Source organism: Hyperolius riggenbachi, chromosome 7 (assembly GCF_040937935.1).
Source record: "Hyperolius riggenbachi isolate aHypRig1 chromosome 7, aHypRig1.pri, whole genome shotgun sequence".
In the NCBI taxonomy this organism is placed as follows: domain Eukaryota; kingdom Metazoa; phylum Chordata; class Amphibia; order Anura; family Hyperoliidae; genus Hyperolius; species Hyperolius riggenbachi.
The window spans coordinates 237056838-237081243 of NC_090652.1; the positions used below are offsets into that span (position 1 = coordinate 237056838).

At 43.3% G+C, this 24406-nt stretch overlaps 1 protein-coding gene across 1 annotated transcript in view; it reads left to right on the plus strand.

The window, feature by feature from the left end:
- The first annotated feature begins 6601 nt into the window (after positions 1-6601).
- Positions 6602-24406, plus strand: part of PDE1A (phosphodiesterase 1A) — a 355852-nt gene continuing 338047 nt past the window's right edge. The window contains exon 1 of the mRNA XM_068246998.1: positions 6602-7109. Within this exon, the coding sequence (XP_068103099.1) occupies positions 7009-7109 (101 nt within the window). The 5' untranslated portion in view covers positions 6602-7008. The remainder of the gene's footprint in view (positions 7110-24406) is intronic.

Consider the following 24406-nt stretch of genomic DNA (forward strand, 5'->3'; position numbering starts at 1 on the left):
TATTTGTAAAAAATGTTTGGAATGATGTACGTATGATTTTTGTTCCACTTCTCACATGTACACCACTTTGTATTGGTCTTTCACGTGGAATTCCAATAAAATTGATGCATGTTTGTGGCAGTAATTTGACAAAATGTGGAAAACTTCAAGGGGGCCGAATACTTTTGCAACCCACTGTATACACATATTATTACTGTTTGATTTATCGTGTATGATTCTGTGCCTCTCTTGACTACTCCTCTGCTTTCTGATTTTGTACTTCGCCAGCCCGTACCGTTATCGACTATTGGCTTGATTTCCGACTATTCTCTTGTCTCATGTTTCTGTACTGCTGCTGCCTGATCTGTTGCTGAACTTCATTTTGTCTGACCTTTCTCTCTTCAGTGGAACGTCTCCCACTGTAGGGTTCTATCTGAGGCTTGCCTCTTTGAGACGACCGCCACTAGCAAACCTTTGCTGCTAGAGGCCGAGACTCCTCCACTCCGTCCTTTGGAGGATCTCACACACAGGGTTCCCATTCAGAGGTAACCACACCTCTGAGGAATTACGGTGTGGTGGATATTTCCACAGACTTGAATTTACACTGTATATTATTATTGTTGTCTGCTGTTCCAGCTTGCTGGAGGTTGTATCTCTGTGCCCTATAGAGATACTCTATTGTACCCAGCACCCTCTTGCGTACGATTGTATCGTGTCATGCTATACTTGCATTATTGGTGATTCTGCAGATCACCATATAATCAGGTATAGCATCTGTATTATTGGTGATACTGCAGATCACCAATAATCAGAATAGTGGTGCTTGCTGACACCAATCGTTACACATAGTTGCATAATCCAGCATTATTTGCATCTCACTGACCATCCCAAATAGATTGTATGGGCGAACCAGCAAGTATAATAAAGTTCAATAGTAACCAACAAGAGGGTGTGTTGGGTTGCTTTAGCCTTTCATTACTTGCCTGTTCCTAAACATAGCCTAAATAGCGGCACCAATTTTATTATGATCAAATCTAACATATCCTTAGGCTGTGATGTGTTGTACTTAAGAGGTGTAAGCAAATATGATTGCACATTGTCCCAGTCCTAGTTGCTGAGGCAGTAGTTTTTCCTGGGGCACAAACCAACAACATGTGTAGTGAATGTCACCAAAGGTGAGGACCACTTGATTACAGATGGTCAGAGAGTGCTTTAAAGAGAAACTCCAGCCAAGAATTGAACTTTATCCCAATCAGTAGCTGATACCCCATTTTATATGATAAATTTATTCCTTTTCACAAACAGACCATCAGGGGTGCTGTATGACTGATATTGTGGTGAAACCCCTCCCACAAGAAACTCTGACAGTTTCCTGTCTGTGAACATTGTTGCATTGTGGGAAATAGCTGTTCACAGCTGTTTCCAACTGCCAAAAAATCATGCAGCAGCTACATCACCTGCCAACAGTAAAAATGTCACCAGGGTCTGAACTTTTTAAATATTTATGTCAAAGGAGTATATCAATATGATTTATTAAATCATGGGCTTTTAAATAGTGATGGATTGAAAAAAATGCACCTTTATTTCCAAATAAATATCGGCGCCATACATTGTGATAGGGACATAATTTAAATGGTGTAATAAGCGGGAGAAATAGGTAAATAAAGTACTTGGGTTTTAATTATGGTAGCATGTATTAATTTCAAACTATAATGGCCAAAAGCTGAGCAATAATTATTTTTTTCCACTTCTTTCTTAATATTCCTGTTAAAATGGATTTAGAATAAATTAATTCTCAGCAAAATGTATCACCTACAGAAAGCCTAATTGGTGGTGGAAAAAACAAGATATAGATCAATTCATTGTGATGAGTAGTGATAACGTTATTGGCAAATGAATGGGAGGTGAAAGTTGTTCAGATGCAAAAAAATCTCAACCCTGTACGCTGAAGTGGTTAAGTAAGGGATAACTAGGCTATTCATCAGCAGGTCACTACAGGTGAAACTCAAAAAATTAGAATATTGGGGGGGACGGGCTCGTCGGAGCAGCTGGGACCAGCATCATGTCTCCAGGTTGTGCGGTGGCTCAGGCAGCGGCAGTGATGAGACCCGGATAGTAGAAGCAGCAGTGGAGAGATACAGAGCGGCTGGGGCCGGCACCACGTGGGCCATCAGCTGGGCCGACCACGTGGTGAGCCGGACCTCAGCACGTGTGTCCTGGGGGGGAAGGTGAAAAGTGTAGTAAGTACTGGAGTAAGATGGATAGTTAAGGCAAATAAAATAATACTCACAAACCAGCGTTATCCTTTAGGCAACCACTGTAAATGCAGGTGGGGAGATTAGAACTGTCCCCACTCAGGATTAAGAAGTCGCTCTCTGTAGATCGGAAGAAAGGGGTATAGCACCCCCAGGGGTGAACACAAGTATCGTATGCAGTGAACAGAGGATCCAAAAGAATAAAATACACTTAAGCTGGCCATACACTGGCACGATTTGCCACCGATTCGACAGCAGATTCGATCACTAGGATCGAATCTGCTGCCAATCATTCGCGCTAAACACACCCGCCGATCCGATTTCCTCCCGAAATCGGATCGGTCCGTCGATCGCGCCGTGTGGGTTACTTCCTTTGATCGCCCGCGGGTAGGGAGCGCGTCGCTAGCGGCGGCCGATCCGATACAGTTATACATTACCTGACGCTGGCTCCCGGGCATCTTCTCCGCGTCTTCTCCGCATCTTCTCCGCGCTGCACCGCTCTTGCTTCCATCCCAGCGTACATTAACTTCCTGTGTCACTCCAGTGACCAGGAAGTTCATATAGAGGGCACAGTGTACGCTGGGATGCGGTGCGGGGTGCAGCGCGGAGAAGAGGACCCGGAGCCAGCTTCAGGTAATGTATGCAGGGGGGGGGGACAGGCGGCAGCGGCGGCTCCACAGATTGTGATCGGTTTCAGGCTGAAATCGATTCACAATCTGTTTGCAGTAAAGACAGCCATACGATCCCTCTCTGATCAGATTCGATCAGATAGGGATCTGTCAGCTGGTCGATCTAATGGCAAATTGACCAGTGTATGGCTACCTTAACATTGTTAAAATCGTTAAGGAGGCAGTGGTGGCTGGTGGACTTATCTCCCAGAAGCGGACATGAAACTGTCAATTTCAAATATACATACATTTATTGATATACTCCAAAACACACTGTTTTAGAGTATATCAATAAATGTATGTATTTTTGACATTGACAGTTTCATGTCTGCTTCGGAGAGGTACGTCTACCACTGCCTCCTTAGCGATTTTAACAATTTTAGTGTATTTTATTCTTTTGGCACCTCTCAAATGTATACTGCCACCAGTAGGCTAAACACAGTGTCACACCATTTCTGACACCATTTGATTGCCCATAGTTTAGTATACCCCTTTTCCATGTATTTTATTTCAACAGTTCTGAATGTATCATATAACTCTCATGTTAGTACAGTTACACTTGATCCCCAAAAACTGTCTTCCAGTCCATGCTGGGAGGTGACAGGTAGAAACATCTATGAACCTATTCCTATCAGTGGACTTAAAGTGGACCCAAACTAAAAGTACAAGATTTCAGAAATAAAATCTATTTTCTAAATTATAATAATAAATAGCAGCCGTTTTTCAGCTGCATGATGACAAATATAAAATATTTTACATTTATTGGAGGAACCCCTCCCTTCCTTTCATATTGCCGGGACAGAATCTGGCAAACTGGTGGAGTAGGAGGTGTCCGGCAAAGGAGGGATTGCTAATGGCTGCCACCTGTATAACACATATACTGTAGTTATGAAAAGAGAAGGGTGAAAAGCATGCACTGAAATGCTCATAGGCTTGAAGGAGTGTTTATTTATCTTTGTATGTGTCAGAGTGGTGCAACTAAATACTTTGAATTAAAAAATTGTTTGGTTTGGAACCGCTTTAAAGAAGCACCTGGTTCTGAGGAGATCACCATCTGCAAATATATACAGATCCAAACGTTGTACATTAGAAGGGCTAGTTTCCAATATAAGCTGTATATTAGGTCTAATTAGATCATCTTTATCAATAAATTAATGTAAACATTGGATCTCAATAACACAAAAGCCAGAGTTTAAAATAAGAATTATACTTGCTTATTCAGCAAGATTCCTACCCTAAAAAAATTTCACTTGGTATAAAGTGAAAGCTTATTTGCTGTGCCTAGAATTGTATTTCTACCTATTCTAACCTCTTCCAGCAATAGTAAGTATGCCTGCTATCCGTAAGGCCTCTAGGCAAAGATATAAGCACCTGCTGTAGAAATTGGTCTAAATATTGTCTCAGTGTGTGACTCTGTTCGTCTTCTTATGGGTCTTCTGGGGATTTGGTTGGTCTCTATGCATCTTAGAGACCAGGTGATGTATTCAAATTCTTTGTCTTTAAGCATCCCTGCTTCTAGGTCTCTTTTCAAAATATAAATTTCTTCTTATATTTCTCTGTAGGGTCTTTTGTCAATCTGATATACACATATCGATCTCTTACCAATATCCCGAAATATGAATTTTTACGTTAACAGAACCACTCCCTTTTGATATTGCAAGTGATTCCCTCTTTCTTACTCCAGCACCAGTATCCCTGGCCATGTACGCATCTGCATGTACTAGTGACTTGTCTCTAATCCTGTTAGATTCTTCATGTTTGGACATATGTTGCCAGGCCTTAGTACTGTCTAAAGACATGTTAACATTTATTGCCTGTCTCTGACCTTGGACCATCTCCTGACCTATGGAACTTTTCCGTTTGATGGCTATTCTTGGATCATTAATTTCTGAAGCTTTTGCTACCTATTGCTTAAAGGACACCTGTAGTGAGAGGTATGTGGAGGCTGCCATATTTATTTCCTCCTAAGCAATACCAGTTGCCTGGCTATCCTATTTATAATCTGCCTCTAATTACTTTTAGCCATAGACCCTGAACAAGCATGCAGCATATTGGGTGTTTCTGATATTATTGTCAGATCTGACAAGGTTAGCTGCATGCTTGTTTCTGGTGTGATATGATATTCAGACACTTCAGCAGCGAAATAGATCAGCAGGGCTACCAGGCAACTGGTATTTTTAAAAGGAAATAAAGATGGCAGCCTCCATATCCCTCTTGCTACAAGTGTCATTTAATTTTGCCTTGATTTTAATTTGGCATTGATGTTATTGGTAATCTTTTAAGCTCTGACTAGATACCTCCTGCTTTTACTGGATTTTCCACCCTGCTATGTTCTGACTAAGTAGGCTCATGCTGTAAGTCATAAACAGGCCTGGATTTACATCACTGGGGCCTATAGGCAAAGATGTCCTGGCACCCTAGGCATTGCCCTTCATGAACCTACAAACCCCCACCGAACCCTACCACAAGTGTGCTGGCTGATCCAGCTGTCACTTCTGCCTTACTTCCTTTGCCCATCATAGGTAGGTACAGGTGCCCCTTAGTATTAGGTAGCCAGAGGTACCCTCAGTATTAATTAGCTAGAGGGGCTCCCAACTGAAGGGGGATGTTGTCAGTGGAATGCCAAGATCCAAGTGAGTAGCCTCAATCAGGACTCTACAGGAATAAGGGAGAAAGCACTTGGGGAGAGGAGTGAACCACTTTTCCATCAACAGGCGCCTGTAGGCATGCGCCTACAATGCCTTATGGTAAATCCGGCCCTGGTCATAAGGCAACTAAGTAAGTACCTCACTGGAGTGGTGAAAGGAGAACTTACTATAGGTAAAAATGCATGCTTGGCACACCTAGCGGGTTTGAACTGAGGCTGACATTCAGGCTGTAACTGGGGACCACAACCTGAGAGATGTTTCTATATATTCCACCTTCCGGTAGTCAGTCTTCTAGTGGCATATAAGGGCATCGCCTTACGTGTCTGCACAACAGCCTCAAAGGTATTGTCTATACTTCAGTCCATACATTCCTCGTGCAGTGTAGCTTTCAATGGCTCTGCATCTTTTATGGCGCTTCAGCTAGGAGTTTATTTCGATCGGTCTTCTGCAGATTTAGACATTCCTAGGAACTTGCAAATACTTCCTCCCCAAAGCACTATTTCTTCCCAATACAAATTACAAGCAAAAATAAAAGCGAAGCCTTGGCAGTGCTAGGGTGTATTTTCAAAGCGGTTCTGACTCATGCCATCTTGATTAGCTTGAACTATTTGCTATTCTCTCTCTCACGGCATGACCTAAAGGGTTTGAGGGAAAAGTGAGGTATAGTGTGTGTTGCAGCTGCTACGATCATCACTGGTGTAAGTGACATTTACCTATTGTGCCCGAGTTGCTAAGAGGAGGAGAATAGTCATAAAATGCCTTCTGGACCAGATGATACCAGATCCTTGAACTGCATCTCATCCACAAAGACTAGCGATCTATTTTTTTTTTTTATAGCAGCGCTAATGCTCAGATTAAACCTTTAAACGTTTTCTGCAGATCTGCAGCAAAATATGGGCTCTTTTATCCGACCGTGGAGATTATTATCATTTTGGTTTGTTCAAGCTATTTTTTTCTTTTGCTTTTTCTCTCTCTCTTTTTTGTTTTGTATTTCTGTCTCGGTATTTTTTATTTGCTAGCACCGATCTGTCTCTTGCGGAGAGCTTAAGTAATTCTCCTTTATTCCAAATGACAATGAATCCTTGGATATTGCAAAGTGCTTTTGTGCTTCAGTGCACACAACTGTAAAACTCAGCAGCATGTGGGAAGAGCCGGAACGTACAGGCAGGCAGTGGTATACTTAACCATCTTGCATGCACTGCTTCTACTTATCAGAGAAAAAGGATACTTAAAACTGCTGCAAGCCAACAGAGACAGAACACTGGGATTATCCATTAAGGTTAATTCTTACAAATAGAAGGAGAGCTTTAGCTCACGCTTTACATCTTTTATGGACTGGTTGTTAACTTTCATATTTTCACATGCATTGGTTTAGTGGATTACGATGGACTAAGGAATGCTTTTACTCTATGGGGCTTATCGTCATCCATGTGACTATCACACCTTAAGACAATTACAATGGATTCTTCAACTTCGGAAGACTCGGAGCAGCAATACACCTCTCCCAAAATAAAAAAAAAGGAATCCAATGATAAAATGGTTCAGCGTTTGCAGGGGATGTAAGTACCGCACACTCCACTCTTATTTATCTTAAGTGGTCTGCGTAGCATCACTAGCACAGTGCATTAGAGGCAGAGGACTTCACTGCCACACTTGAAAAGTTGCTGAATTGCTTTAGTGATTTTATTAGACAGCTCTAGCTGGAAAATACCACCGCTGTTTTGTTAAACTCTTTTGTTTATATCGTGAAGTATTGAACTGAGGTCTGTAAAAGTGTCTTACATTAAAATATTTCCGATTGTTATTTTTAAGACTCACAAATAAGTGAATGGAGTCCAAATTTTGGCTCAGAACTATATATTTTTTTAAGTATGATGGGTTCTGTTGGGCCAGTGTTTTAATAGGTTGTAAAGGAATTCCAGCTTGTACTACTGTCTTTAAACAATTCATAAGGGCCAAACAATGAGATGTACGCGGGAGTCTAAATGGAGATAGAAGATGATTTCACACCAGGGAACTTTTTGTATTGTAATTGGCAACCTTGGTAACATCTTTAGCTGATGCTGCTGTTTGGATCTTTCCTATATGACTTCCTTCTTCATGTAATGTTGGCTTTTCTGAAGCTATTTAAGCCACTCACTTCCAGGGTATGGACTGACTACTGGTGGTCTGTATTCATTACCCCAAGGTAGAGAGTGCTTCTGGTCCCCAGCAGCTGTCAAACTTCTAAGGATTCAGTCAGAGGCCAGGCTCAAAAGGACCATAATGTGAGCAGGCAGTGTTCTGCATGTAGAAGAATGATATTTTCTGTTTTCTGGTTGATGGTGATGGCAATAGGAATAAAATCTTGCTGGACTTTTAGTGTAATATTACCCACTCCATCCTGCTACGGAGCTCCTATTTAGGTATGCAACGGCTTCCATCGCACCTAAACAGCAGTGCTGCTTGCGCTTTCGCCCAAATTGCGAATTTAAAAAACAAGTGCCACATTTTCAACCAAATAGCAGTTTTCGAAAATAACTGTCATATTCAAAATGTGCTTTGCATGAAAACGCAAACATTAATAGGAAGTAATTTCTTGTCTCTCCAGATTAGGCCTTATAGAAAGCAAAAATTAAAAGCGAAAGAATGCTAAACTACTCAATCGTATTTTCGCTTGTCAAAAAGAAAATTGTACTTATTTTCATGAAAATAACGTGAAAAGAATATCAGCATTTTCGCTCACCACTGCTCAACAGTGCTATGACATGAAATGTTAAATTGTGGCTATTGGGCACTCGAGTTTACTGGATTTGGCACGATAGTCGGTAAGCAGCAAGGTGATGCCTATGATGGTGGGAAATGGCTATGACGATTGTCAAGTGGCGTGTCAATCGGTAAAGGGTGCAAATGTAGCGGTAAGAATGTTAAAGTTAGGTGTAGCAGTATAGCGGTAGAAAGGTTAGCCTTAGATGTTACAGCAAGAAGGTTAGTGTTAGGCGTAGTGGTAGGAAGGTTAGTGTTAGGTGTAGCAGAAGGAAGGTTAGTGTTAGGTAGTGTGGCAAGAAGGTTAATATTAGGTGTACCGATATGATGGTTGCTGAAACAAGGTGAGTGTTAGGTGTAGCGGAAGGAAGGTTAGTGTTAGATATCGTGGCAAGGAGGTCAATGTTTGGTGCAGCGGTAGGAAGTTGATGTTAGGAATTGCCACAAGAAGGTTTGTGTCGGGTGTAACCATTGAAAGCATAGTGTTAAAAGAGCCGATAGGAAGTTTAGTGTTAAATGTTCACAATGGGATTGTGAGTGTGAGAAGATAGCTTAGGATAAGAGTTTGGTGCAACTATACCACTTACATAATATAATATCAGTAATATAATACTACTGTTATTACAGCTATCGGATTACTGCCTGCAACAAACAAATTTGTGTACAGTAGCAATAAAAAGTATGTGAAAACTTTTGAATTATATGGATTTCTGCACAAATTGCTCATAAAATGTGATCTGATCTTCATCTAAGTCACAACAATAGACTATCACAGTCTGCTTAAACTAATACCACTCAACTAATTTAATGTGTCCATGTTTTTATTGAACATACCATGTAAACATTCACAGTGCAGGTGGAAAAAGTATGTGAACCTCTAGACCAATGACATCTCCAAGAGCTAATTGGAGTGACGGTAGAGATGGCTTGAACGGTTCGCATGCAAACGGTTCCAGGCGCACTTTCGGTGGTTCGCACGAACTTTTGCGGAAGTTCGATTCGCCCCCATAGTGCGCCATTAGGGTCAACTTTGACCCTCTACATCACAGTCAGCAGGCACATTGTAGCCAATTAGGCTACACTCTCTCCTGGAGCCACTCCCCCCCTTATATAAGGCAGGCAGCCCCGGGCTTTACACTCACTTGTGTGCCTGCATTACTGAGTGAAGGGACAGCTGCTGGTAGACTCTCATAGGGAAAGATTAGTTAGGCTCTTGTAGGCTTGTTAGCTTGCTCCTGGCTGATTGTTATTGATTGGTATTGCTAAAATAGCACCACTCAACAGCTCTCCTGATGTGTTATTTTTTGTGTTGCCCACTGACACTGACATTATACAGCCCTATATGTTGCAGCTGGACCTTGGTAATTGCTATTACTGTGTCAGCCAGGCCCTGCCTAACTATCTATACTGGGACACCTACCTATGCCTACCTAACTACTGGGGCACCTACTTACCTATACAGGGACACCTACCTATGCCTACCTACCTACCTATACTAGGGCACCTACCTATGCCTACCTACCTATACTGGGTCTCCTACCTATGCCTAGCTAACTACTGGGGCACCTACCTATGCCTATCTACCTATACATAATATAATATCACTGGGACACCTACCTATGCCTACCTACCTATAATGGGACTTCTACCTATGCCTAGCTAACTACTGGGGCACCTACCTATGCCTATCTACCTATACTGGGACACCTACCTATGCCAACTTACCTATACTAGGGCACCTATATATGCCTACCTACCTATACTGGGACTCCTACCTATGCCTAGCTAACTGCTGGGGCACCCACCTATACCTACCTACCTATACTGGGGCACCTACCTATGCCTACCTACATACAAGAAGATAATAAGGTCGTTGCTTCATTGTGGACAGACCAAATTTGATCAGCTGGACAGTCACTGTTGTTCTATCATTGAGCTACCATAGCTCGGCGACCATATGGGCTTGAAAACCGATATCGCCATGGTGCACACCAGTCCAACACGGCCGTCACTACGCAAACAGCCGTTACACAGTGAGTTTGGTGTGTCAGTGTGAAGCAGTACTCTAATTACACTCCCTGATTGATGTATACACATGCAAGATGTTTGAAAGCACTTTAGGCCTGCAATTTAGGATTCAATGTGATTTCTGCCCTTAAAACGCTGCTTTGCCTCAAATACAGATTTTTCCCTGGGACTTTTGGCGTCTATCCCACTCATCCATGCCCCCCTCCAGGTGTTAGACTCCTTGAAACATCTTTTCCATCACTTTTGTGGCCAGCATAAATGTTTCTAGTTTTCAAAGTTCGCATCCCCATTGAAGTCTATTGCGGTTCACGAAAGTTCGCGCAAACCAAACCTTTTGCGGAAGTTCGCGAACGGAGTTCGCTAACCTAAAATCGGAGGTTCGGGCCATCTCTAAGTGACGGGTCAGCCAGCTGGAGTCCAATCAATGAGATGAGATTGGAGGTGTTGGTTACAGGTAAAAACCCCTTGTGGGTGAAGTGGTTAACTATGGATGTATTTGTGCTTGTATTGCTGGATTTCATGATTCTACAGTGTGTTGAACTTCTCATGTATATATGTTCCTCAAATTTTATTTTGTACTATGTACAGCACTATGGAAAATGTTGGCACTATATAAATAAATAATAATCTTCACCTCTGTTTTAGGATGTGGGAATGCCTGCACTTGCTTTATGGGAGACACAATGGGACACAGATTATATAAAAGATATACAGTAACAGGCTTTTGTCATATGGCAGCTATTATGGGAGCTCTACTTATAAGGGAGACATAATAGGGGCCCCATTGCTAAATGGAAGACATAGAACAGATATCTGACTTATGAAAGGCATAATCGAGGTGCTTGTTATAGGGGAAACTATGCCATGTTTGCTTGTTATGGTGGAGGGGCATTATGGCTGCAATTGTAATAGTGGGGACATTATAGAATAGAAGTTGGTATAGGAGCCAGAGCGTAACTATTGTGGAGCAGCCCCTGCTCAAGGGAATCGGGGGGGGGGCAACTACTAACCTTCCCTCCCACCGATGCTCCAGATCAGGTATTTCACATTTTGTGAATTTGAAGATCCTGATGTCCACACTTGTTTTACGACCCCTGTAAGATGGACCCCCGGGCTATGAGGGTAACCAAGGGGAGGCAATGGAAGGGTTGTGAAGATTAAAGGGGCCTCATTAAAGTTTTTCTGGGGGGCCCCATGATTCATAGTTATGCCCCTCTATAGTAGGAACATTATGCTAGAAATTGTTATGACAGCAGCCCATGTACATTGCAAAATTGTGAAATGCCTGAAGAGGGAGCACTATAAAGGTACATTACAGGGTAGTGGTGGTGATGAGGGGTATAGGTGTTTTGTTTAAAGGGAACTTAATTGACTTAAAAAAAAGTTTCACTTACCTGGGCCCCCCTGCAGCCATCCTGTGCCCTCCCCGGTCCTCGATAATGCTCCATCCCCCACCACGGCTAAGTTTAGTTTTCGGCCGAGTGAGAGTCAGCGGGCCACTGCACCCGCGTGGCCCTGGCAGTGCTCATCCTTGTTGCGGGATAGTGTACTGGTTAAAAAGTGGCTGGACAGTGTACTGGTTAAGGGCTCTGACTCTGACCCAGGAGACCTGGGTTCGAATCTTGGCTCTGCCTGTTCAGTAAGCCTGCACCTATTCAGTAAGGAAACATTGGGCAAGACTCCCTAGTATTGCTACCGGCTATAGAGCGGCTGCAGCTCTGGTGCTTTGAGTCTGGCAGGAGAAAAGCATGGTATAAATGATCTGTGTCTTGTTTTGTTCGCATCCTGTCGTCAAGAACATCCTGCGCACGCGCAGTACAAGGTTTTCTCTTAATTCCCGATATCACTCGTCGTTACTTCAGCGCACTCGATCGACCACGACAGCCCGACATGTTGCAGCATGTCCGATTGATACATGCAACCAATTTTGGCCCAAAATTGGTTGCATCGTCGATCGGGCATGCTCTCACCAGCACCGATTTTCATATGATTCATATGATTTCATATGATTCAATAATAATTATCAAATCAGATGGTCGATCGGTTGGACAGAGATGCAGATTAAAGGAGAAAGTGGTCATTTTTAAGGGCCCCTTGCTCTTCTTGTTTGTTTGATTTTTAAACTTGAGACAGGGTATGCTTTTAACATTTTTATTTATAAGATTTTGTATTAGTATATATATATATTTTATTTTGTTCAAGAAAATATTAAATGGCGCCAAACGCCACTTCCGCTCAGCGCAGCGGATGTGACGCAGGACAATGCGGAGATGGCGTTCTCCTCTCATCCAGGCTATTTGTAGTGCTCAGTGCGCCTCGTTCCCCACTGAGGCGCTGAGCTCGTTCCAGACCCCCAACTGGTAAGTCCCTTCATTACTTTGTCTTTACTAGGCCTAATCTTTATATTATTGACTTATTGAGCACTGCACTGAACAATTTACCCGGCGACTATTTCATCTCAGGTTAAGCAATTATAGACCTGGTCAGCTTTGATCATGTAACATACCATCACAACCATTTGAGGCCAGTACAAATTACTAGATACTGGGTGATGACAGCCATTATGATTAATCATGACACTGAAGATAGCGGTACATAGGATATACAGGTTATACACCTTTATCATTTTATAAGTTGTATCTCTGGAACATCTGCTTATATAGATACTCAAATTAATCCTAGTGATTGATTCTTTGAAGTTGGTATGTACATAAGGTATATGCCTGCACTGTTGTTTGCACTTTATCTTGTGAAGCGCTGACTTCTGTTTTAAAGTATCACAAGCATTTGGGGTCCTTTATTTATGTATGTTATTGTTTTGTATTTTTTGTAGCTTGTGCTCCTGTTTGATTGCCTGAGGAAGCGGGATAATCCCGTGAAACGCGCAGCACCCGGGAGTACCAATAAATTGCGGAATTTTTGATCAAACATTGTGTTTTCTGTTGGTTCTTGGTCTGTTGGATGGGTGGTGAGTACGTCTCCCCCCAATTTTTAATCTTAGCATTGTTTTTACTCTTTTTGGCGCCTCTGGTTCTTATCCTTATCACAAGAAAATATTAAAAAACTTAAAATGCAATACTGTACTTATTTAGAGCACCACCTGCTGGCTTGACTGAAAATCTTTGAATGTACAGTACAAGGATGGAATTGTTTTGCTGCAGTACAGTAAAGACAATATAACTCCACAGAGCATCATAACGATTAACTATCAGTCGCTAAGTCTGAAAACTTTACATTTGTAATACCAACAGAAAACAGAGGAGCCTAATGAAATAAAATAATTAGGCATCTAGAGTAGAGTCAAAGGAGTGACTTGCCTCCAGGGAAGACACAGGCACATTCAGCCCAAAAAAAAACCACTTTATTGCAGCACAATGCATTTCGTTGACTATAGTGTCCGCTTCATCAGGCTAAATGCTTCAGGAATTCTATAAACGTTCTCTACGGTGCTTTGTTTTCTTTCTATCTTTCTACGGAGTGGTTGTTTATGTAGAACACTTAGTTTTGTGAGTACCAATTTTCTTTACGCACATCCGACACTGGCTTTGGCTTCTGTTTTCTTTCTCTTATCTTTTTTCCCTTGAGATTTCATCATTCTTTTGTCATTGCTTTTTAAAAGACTTCATCGGTTTACTTTTTTTCCTGAAAAAACTTTTCAGTTAACAATCAAATTGGGTGCTAACAAGCATAACCTTTATTTATTGTATAGTATTTCACTTTTTCAAAAATGTAAAAACACATTTATTTATTTTAGTTCTACATGCAATAAATACATTTTTTTTGAACTTTTTCTTTAAAGATTCTACAATTGTTAGTAGCCTGCACAGCCACTAGAGGGAGAAACTACAGATCTGTATATTAGAATTAGATATCAAGACAATGAAAAAAACAAAAACAAAAAAAAAAAAAACAAGGATGTAAAATTGTCAGTTATGTCAAAAATTACTCACAAACAAAGTATATGAATAATGACTGAAGATCCACTTACAGTATGTGAAACTAATCCTGTGGTTTTATTTCTAACCAAACAATTCTGAACCTGGTCTATCTGTCAGTTGGACTCTGTGGCTTAGCAACAGGGGATGCAGAGGTTGTGACTGCACAGGGGCACCTTGACCATTTAATTGTTGCTATGCTGGTAACGAACACCTCTATATGTGCAATGAACAGCAGTAATCCTTAGCAAACCATTTTCTTACTCTGATCACACCTCGTCGACACTGCAGCTGTCCTTGGTATGTTTTGTGGCTCCATATCAACTGAGTTCTTGGGGCCCCATGTAAAACTTGCACAGGGGCCCCAAGCTCATTATTTATGCCACTGTTCAGACTAGGGGCTTGATTCACTAAAGCGTGCTAAGTGTTAGCACGGCAGTGAAAAGCCGCTTTGCACGTGCTAACAAGCACGCATGTAAAGTTTTGTGCATCAAGGGTTGCGTGCAAACGCTTTGCTTGCAAAGTAGCGTGATCTGCATTGACTTCATGTGATAATGATAATAAGCACGCAAAGTCATTGCAAATCGCGTGATCGTAATGTAATGGCGTAACGCACTTCATGCACACCGTGTAACGCCGTTCGTGCGCTAAAACAGCACGCAAACAGCAAAAACTTTGCACGTGCAAACTACTTAGCGCCCAAGTTTGCGCGTGCAAAGCCTTAACACCCGTTAGTGAACCAAGCCCTAGATGATTATCACTCTAACATGGACTTCAGAAGAAACCTGCGCCAACTCAAAGGCACTGACGTTACTAGGGTATCAAAAGTTCAGTTCCTGGGCAATTACTGAAGACCAAAGATGGGGTAAGAACACCATCAAAACACAGGGCAAGGCTCAACAGAGGTTGTTCTTCCTGTGTCAGTTGCAAAAATTCAGAATGCCGCAAGAGCTACTGTCTAGCTTCTAGTCCTCCACCACTGAAATAATCCTCTGTTCTTCTATCATCTTCTGGTTTGCTGGCACATCAGCAAATGATAAGTACCACTTCCAAAGGGTCATCAATGCTGCAGAGTGGATCATTGGGTCCCCCCTGACATCACTGGACCTCCTCAACACCTCTAGACTAAGGACCAGGGAAAACAGAATTATGCGTGACCCATCCCATCCCGGCAAGTGCTACTTTGAACTTCATCCCTACCAAAACCTTTAGGCACAGGAATTCCCCACGTTGTCCTTCTCCTGAAATATACACCCCCCCCCCCCCAACTATGGGTCTACATGAAAAGGGCGCCAGTAAAAAAGGGCGCCTGGTGGAGCCCATATATACCAACTTCGTCTACAAAAAAGGCGCCTGGTGTAGCCCATATAAACTTCGGTTACAAAAAAGGCGCCTGGTGTAGCCCATATAAAAACTTCGGCTACAAAAAAAAGGCGCCTGGTGTAGCCCATATAAAAACTTCGGCTACAAAAAAAAGGCGCCTGGTGTAGCCCATATAAAAACTTCGGCTACAAAACAACTCCGGGATGTAAATTACTATTCCCCCTCCAGGACGCCATGGATAGTGGGGGAATAAAATAATTCGGCTTACAGTGCTTGTAGCCCATATAAAAACTTCGGCTACAAAAAAAACTCCGGGATGTGTAAATTACTATTGCCCCTCCAGGCCGCCATGGATAGTGGGGGAATGAAATAATTCGGCTTCCAGCACTTGTAGCCCATATAAAAACATAGGCTACAAAAAAAAGGCAATAATATGGGCTACAAAGGGGCACCTTGCTGTAGCCGAAAACCTTGTAGCCGAAAAAAATATGGGCTACAAAGGGGCGCCCTACTGTAGCCGAAAAAATATGGGCTACAAAGGGGAGCCCGCTTGTAGCCTATATCAAAACTCGGGCGCCCTTTTCTACACCTTGTAGCCCGTATTTCCAGAAATAACATTGATGTCTATGGCGGCGCCCTTTTCATTAGGGATGGTCGGAAATGGCAATTTCCGATTCTGCGGTAAATCCGCCATTGCCAAATACCGATTCCGCTTTCCGCTACCAATTTCCGCATTCCAATGCGGAATTTCCGCCGGAAATCACGGAAATTCCGCCCGACTTTAACATCGATTTTCTCAAAAACTATAAGGTCTTTTTGAAAACCTTTTTTTGCATCTTGTTCAGGAGATTCTGCTTAATAAACCCTGAAAATTTGGTGTTTCTAGGACTTATGGGGGCTTTGCTATTAACCACTAAAGTCGGCGGATTTTTACTGTAATGTAAATGCAGAAAATAGGCAGATGCGGATTTTCAAAAAGACCTTATAGTTTTTGAGAAAATCGATGTTAAAGTCGGGCGGAATTTCTGCGATTTCCGGCGGAAATTTCCGTGATTTCCGGCGGAAATCCGCCTAATGCACTTGCATTACCGATTTCCACAATCCGATGCGGAAATGCAATTTCCGATCGGAATTTCGGAAATTGCATTTCCGTGGAATCCGAATGAGCATCCCTACTTTTCATACAGGCAGCTCAGGCGCCCTTTTCAACCGATCCCCCAACTCAGGGCTGGCCCTAGACTATTTGCCGCCTGAGGCAAAAAAAAAAAATTCCGCCGCCGCCGGGGGGGCGCGCTCTGGGGGGCCGCCGAGCTGGAGGGGTAGCTGGCAGGACGGGGGTATTGGGCCTAGCGGCGGGGAGGGGGTCGTACCCCCCCTCCCTCGCCTGGGTCCCACGAACTGCGCTACCCTCCAGCCTTAAATACAAGCAGCTGCTATGTGTAAGAGGAACGGGCGGGGAGGACACTCACCTCTTCCCAGCGTGCGCTGCACTGACGTCACTTCCTGCAGCGTTGCAGGAAGTGACGTCAGTGGAGCGCACGCTTGGAACGAGGAAGAGGTGAGTCCTCCCCGCCCGTGCCTCTTACACATAGCGGCTGCTTGTATTTAAGGCTGGAGGGGAGCGGAGCACGGGGGACCCAGGCGAGGGAGGGGGGGTCCGACCCCCCTCCCCGCCGCTAGGCCCAATACCCTGGTCCTGCCAGCTACCCCTCCAGCTCGGCGGCCGGCTCCCCGCACCCACGGACGGGCGGGTGCCGCCCCTGGAATTTTGCCGCCTGAGGCAAAAGTTTCACCCCGCCTCATGAGCGGGCCGGCCCTGCCCCAACTATACCCCATACCCCCATCGACAACTTAGCCGCTGTATCCCTGCTCTTTCTCTGTAAATAGGTGTCTTACACTGCACTAGATGTTTGCACTGTACCTTGTTCACTATGTTTGTAAAAATGTTTTGTTAAAATTGCACTAAATGCCAATGCCTGTATGTAACATAAGCGATTATGAGGTATGTCCCCTGATGTACTTGGCAAATAAAGTTGATACTGAAATGTTCCACAAGTAGAAGTGATTAACTGTAAATACCTTTGTTTTTAAAAAGGTAATACATACTGTACTTTTCAAGGTAAAAAGGTAGTTATTATAATTGAATTCCTGATATGCTGGATTCAAAGTTCATTAACAAGCAGATTTACATATTTTCTGCTACAGGCAGGGGGTGACAAGTCCACTAAGAGCCATTATTTGTTGAGTTCGGGTTGTACCTTCACCAGCAGAGCATGCAACAAATTAGCAAGAGGTCTCAGCATGAGGGTTACCTGAAAGGAATTACAGAACTGGAGTTAAAAGGAGAGGTGTAGAAAACTCTCTAAATAAAGGAACAAATACAGCAAATCTTGCATTATCTGGAACTCAGGTAGCCGGAAGTCTCAACTAACTGGCGTGCTTGATGGGATAACGTGGACTGTTTTTTGGCGGGGTTTGCCGGCCCTAAAATGCTCAACGAGCCTCCAGCGACGTCCTGTAGCTCTTAGCGGTCTCCTAGTGTCCATGCACGGCTCCAGCGTGTCACCTGAGGTTGGCCAGGTGACACGCTGGGAGCCATGCACAGTGGATGCCGGAAAGCCACCAGGAGCACGCTAGGAGCTATAGGACGTCGCTGGAGGCTCGGTGAGAATTCTGTCCTGCACGGGTGAGGTTTGCTTTTTTGGCCGGTTTCTCAAGCAGTTGGCAAGCACATGTATCCATGTATCCAACATGTATCCAGCATCAGGCTGTCCATGCCGGTTACTGGGAACTCTGCTGTAATTTGATCCTAATAACACTTCACTTTACATGGAGCTGAATGTTTACATGACGTCAGGAACATCACACTGACTGCCCTCTGCAGCAGCCACTCCGAGGTATGACGCAGAACATAACCAACTCCTCATGTCCAGTTATTTAACCAAGGGACGCTCTGATAAGACTTGGCTCTTCACTGTGTTCATGCTGTATGTATCCATGGTGATGAACTGTCTAAGAAATATATCCTTACTGAAATATATCCTTACTTAACTCAAGCAAATTAACTTTTAACTTTCTTTTAGTTGCGCTACTCAATCCAACAAAATCATTACCCTAGTTACTGATACATTGCATAAATGACTTCAGCAGACTTTTTTCATTTATAGAGTGTGGGGTATAAGCTCAGATGTCACCTGTGCTGTGAATTCTACAGCCTGTTGGAAGTGAAACCAACTGTTATTTCAATTATTATTTCATTAACTTTATTGAGTCTAATATGGTTTAAACAAATGTTGAAAGGACTTCCATCTGCAGAGTCCAATGTACTGATTTTGCTGCCCACTTCTCAATTACTGACATATGTCATGTATTAGCTAGACTTTCTTAATACATTAATTGCTCATTAAGCTCACCCTGTTCCGCCCACAATCCGTTCCAGTTATGGCCATATTTGGACAGAAAGTTTTCTCTTTCAGCAAGCATCTCCTCTTTTTGGTCCTAAAATATGGCAAACTGTAGTGAAAACTGGGACCTTTGAGTATATGTAGAGGCATACAGCTCTATTAGCTATATTTTTTGTTAGTTATTTATCTAGACATTACTCTCATTAGTTAATTTATTTGCAAGTGTATAAAGCCTTGGCACATTACAGTTAATATCATTACCTGTCCTTCACAAGGGCCCACGATTTAAAGCAGACCTGAACTCTTGCACAGGAGAGATGGAAATCACAGAGAAAATTATGGTATAGTAGGGTTAAAACTGTGAGGAATCTTTTAGGACTGGTGCACACCAGAGCGGTTCTGCAGCGTTTTCTAAAACGCTTGCAGGAGGAAAACCGCTTGGCTAATGAAAGTGAATGGGATGGTGCACACCAGAGAGGTTCGTTTCCCCCCCCAAACGCAAACTGCTGTAAGTATAGGAAAGTGGAAAACAGCTCTGAAAAACACTAGATCACAGCGGTTTTCCAGGCGTTTTTGTTACAGAAGCTGTTCAGTAACAGCTTTTACTGTAACAATATTTGTAATCTGCTATACAAACACGCTCCAAAAAACGCTAGTCAGGTTTAGAAAATATGCCTAGAATCGCTCCTCTGAAATCTGCTGCAAAAACCTCTAGCGTTTTGCAGATCTGCTAGAGGTTTTTGGTGTGCACTGGGCCTTAGAGCTAAGTAGAAATGCTGACTTTCAGACCACTTTAAATGGAAGGAGGGGAGTAGTGGTGAGTATGAACCAAGGGAGCCCCATATTTCCTCTTTTTGCAGGGGGGTGGGGGAGAGAAGTGGACATCAGTCTATTTACACCCCTGTATATGCTCCAAGAATCTACAATAATTTATGTGTTCCAGGAAGATGTACAGTGCACACTTGCCAAACACAGCCAGCTGCATCAATACAGGTTGCAGCCCGTTTACAAATGATGATAAAGTTCACATTTTGTTTTCAGGATAAATGATTCTGCGTCTGAATGGAGATAAGTGAAAGGCTGTTTATACCTTGGAGAACAAAACCAGTGATGTCTCATTGTAGGCAATGTGAATCTTGACATATATAGATTTTTGTAATGATTCAGTAACCACCATTTGAGAATATTTCACAATTCATTTCCAACTGTTTAAAGAGGTCTTCCTTACATCAGCCCACACACTTCTGTAATTAATTGCAAACAGGTGCACATTAGCTTGATAAATGGCTGGCATAGTGCAGGATTCTGATTTGACATGACTGCGTGCCCCAGGGTAATTTGTGTCAATGTGTATAATGAATCATAGATGTTTTACACATTTAGATCAAGCATCTTTACCAAGTCATATTCTCTCTGCAAGCGTGCATGAGCCTTTGTATGTACAATGCGCTGGGTGAACTTTAATGATGAGCTGTATCATCTTTCCTATTCTCGGAGCCTATTAAGCCACAAAATGAAATGTCTCAAGTACTGATTTAACAATCCAGACAAAATGAGGAACACATAACCAACAGCTGTAAAAACTATAAAGGGTGAGTATGCAGATGTGTGACATTTAAAGCTCTACTAAACATAAAAAGAGGAAAAAGCATACCGTATATCAGGGGTGCCCACACTTTTTCGGCTCGCGAGCTACTTTAAAATTCGCCGAGGCCAGGAGATCTACCGATGTTTCAAATGCACCTCCGCCCCCCCCCCCCCGGAAATGTAGTTAGGTATAGGTCCCTTCAGTATAGGTTAGCCGGGTATAGGTCCCTTCTGTATAGGTTAGCCGGGTATAGGTCCCTTCTGTATAGGTTAGCCGGGTATAGGTCCCTTCAGTATAGGTTAGCTGGGTATAGGTATCTTCAGTATAGGTTAGCCGGGTATAGGATCCTTCAGTATAGGTTACCTGGGTATAGGGCCGGTGTCTTCCCGCGGTGGTGTCCAGGTATTCAGGCCTGGCTCCGGTGGGCAGCGTGAGTGGAGTCGGAACTCGGAAGTTTTCCGCCTCTCCGAGTCCCGATTGGCTGCGCGCCTCTCCTACCGATTGGCTGCGCGCCTCTCCTCCCCTGATTGGCTGCGCGCCTCTCCTCCCCTGATTGGCTGCGCGCCTCTCCTCTCCTGATTGGCTGCGCGCCTCTCCTCCCCTGATTGGCCAGGCTCTCTCCTCCCCTCCCCTGATTGGCCAGGCTTTCTCCTCCCCTCCCCTGATTGGCCAGGCTCTCTCCTCCAGCGGCCAGCAGCAGAAACTGCGTTATACAGCTGCTGGCTGCTAAATTCAATGGGACGCGGCCAAGAGGGCGCGATCTACCGATCAGGCGGTCGCAGTCTACCTATTGGGCACCCCTGCCGTATATAGTCGCGTATAAACCATTTTTTTTTAGCACAAAAATGTGCTGAAAAGTCCCCCCTTTGGCTTATACCTGAGTCAGCAGGCTGTGTCTAACTTGCCGTTAGCTGTATGCACATCTGGCTATTCATACTGTGGAGTGGGCTATCCTGGGGGCTTATATGTGAGTCGCAAAATAAAGTATGGATCCGCACACAGACGTATGCAGGAACAGTGTAATACTTTATTGCCCCATCACACACGTGCAATATTCTAACTGTAAATGCCCACATAACTGGGCATTTCTTGTGGGAAACTTTGGTAGGTGAGAAAGGCCTGATTCGCCGCAAGATTGAACTTACACCTCTTGCTCACTCATCCTTAAAGGGAACCTAAACTGAGAGGGATATGGATGTTTCCTTTTAAACAATACTAGTTGCCTGGCAGCCCTGCTGATCTCTTTGGCTGTAGTAGTGGCTGAATCACACACCTGAAACAAGCATATAGCTAATCCAGTCTGACTTCAGTCAGAGCACCTGATCTGCATGCTTGTTAAGGGGCTGTGGTTAAAAGTATTAGAAACACAGAATCAGCAGGAGAGTCAGGCAACTGGTATTATTTTAAAAGAAAAAATACATATCCTTCTCAGTTTAGGTTCCCTTTAATGAAGAGTCTCAATTTGGAAGATTTATTGAGGAGATGCCTCTAGCAAGACATTTTATGAAAATGAACCACAATGGTGGGAACAGGCAGTGTTACTTGCAAATTTTTGCCATTTTAGATTTTGAGAAAAGATTCACGAAAATACATTGTAATGTAATGTGGTCAAAGGAGAGAAATTTTCTTTCTGATGCGAAAATTCATAAAAATTGCAAAAACCTGTAATTTCACTGCGAAATTTCACAAAAAGCATGAAAATCGTTTGTTTAAAAAATATGAAAAATCATAAATGTATTACAAAATTATTTTTGATGACATTTTTACTCGAAAGTCGAATTTTACATTATTGAATGTTAAATATTGGCATTTTCGCTCATCACTGAGCAAAGCATAAGGGCCGGTTCACACTTGCGGTTTTGCAAAAACCGCACCGGATGTCCGGACCGCACCGGAGCCGGATCGGACCTGAACCGTACGGTTCCTGTCCGGATCCGGTCCGGTTGCATACGGTTTCCGTGCGGTATGAACACGGTTGCGGTCCGGATCCGGATAGTAACAACCTGTATAAAAACAAAAAAAAATGTTGGGGTCTGGGAGGTCAGCAGAAGGGGGACCTGTGGAATCAGGCCCTCTGCTGTTTAGCACTCACCTCCACCTCCGACATGCTGCCAACATCTCCGGATCCGGATCCAGCTGTGCTGCTCCACTCCAAAATGCTTGCCCATGTGTCCCCAGCCAATATCGCCGCAAAAATCCGCATAGGAAGTGGGGTAGAACATCCGGATTTTTTGCCAGTGTGTTGTGCGCTCTCCGGTTCTCATTGGTTTCCATTGGCCGGATGGTGCAGTCCGGCTCCGCCCCGGATACGGCTGCCGGAGGAGCCGGACCAAAAAATAGCGCATGTTGGAACGGACACCGGAGTCCGGATCCGGTCCGGCTCCGGTCCGGACGAAACGGACACATGTGAACCCTGGCATAGACTTACATTGCTATGCCGTGCGTCCGTTTCGTCCGGCCAGCATGCGGTGCGGCTCCGGCACGGCTATTCCGGATAGCCACCGCTAATGTGAACCGGGCCTTAGGGTTGCAATTTCACTGATTTTTATTGAAAAGGAGGACCTATTGGAATGAAGGTACTAACACCATTGGGCTTAGACAGTGAATTTAGTTTAATGTGTTGTTTATGAAAGTTTTCTTTTTTTTTTTCACTTATTGCTTTAGTTATTCATGCACTTCAGTTGTGCCCACCTGAAGAAGCAGGGCTGGTTCTCTCACGAAGCAAGGTGAAACCCTTGCATCAGGCACATCGGTTACAGGGACAGTTTATTTGTACTGTGTTTACACTTTCAGCATACAGTCAGGGTAGGAGGAGAAGTGAGAGGAGAGCGAGGTGAAGAGGTCATCATTGGGGAAAAGCAGCTTGATGTGCTATGTGAGGAGTCTGACAGTGAGTGAGGAGGGGGCAGGAGAGCAGCAGTGTTTTATTTAACTTGCACAGCAGTAGGGAGGAGGTGGCACTGCTGTCTTGACTAAGGAGGAAAGGGGGACGGTCCACTGGCTGAGGGTGAGTAGTTTGTTTGTCACAGACTCACAGCCAGCCAGTGTGTTATTGTGTTGAGCTGCAGCATGTTATGTTTCAATATGCTCCCTTGCTGACTGAAAACATTAAATGAAGCAGAGTAAATTGTTGGGTGCTGTGCATTCATTCCAAATGCGGGGTGGGGGGTTGGCGGGACATCCTCACAAGTTTGCCTCAGGCAGCACAAAGTCTAGAACCGGTCCTGTGAAGAAGGGTAACAACCCAAAATGTTATGCCTGTGCTTTTGTTGTAAATCTGTCTCTTGCAAATGAGCAAATAAATGCGACAATTCTGTTATAAGCTGAGCCTGTTCCTTTTTGTGAAATTTCCATCATGAAATACAAATAACTGAAAATATAAAAGATCAATTTTGCATTTGCTGAAACTTGTACAAAATGTAAACAACTCTGACTGAAAACCATTTTCTAGGTAAAGTATTTTTTAGTGTATCATCTGGACATGATGCATTCAAGGAACACCTGATTCCCTTTAACAGTCTATAAACAAGATGGGGGTAGCTGAAATGAAGAGAAGCCTTTTAATTGTTGCTTTACATGCAGCTTTTGAAAAGAATATTTAACATGAAGGATATAATTATATATTAAGATTTTTGGAAAGCTGGACAGGAAAATTGTTTAACTGTCAAGTAAACACCAATCATGGAAAATTAAGTTGCCAAGACAACCGCTTTCTTTTCTTGAAAATAACTGTTTAGTTAGGTTTAATATTATAGGGAGACTGACTTCAGTTAGTCTACTATTACCATTGTCCTTGTAGTATTGTTTAAAAATTAAAGTGTATCTCCAAGGGA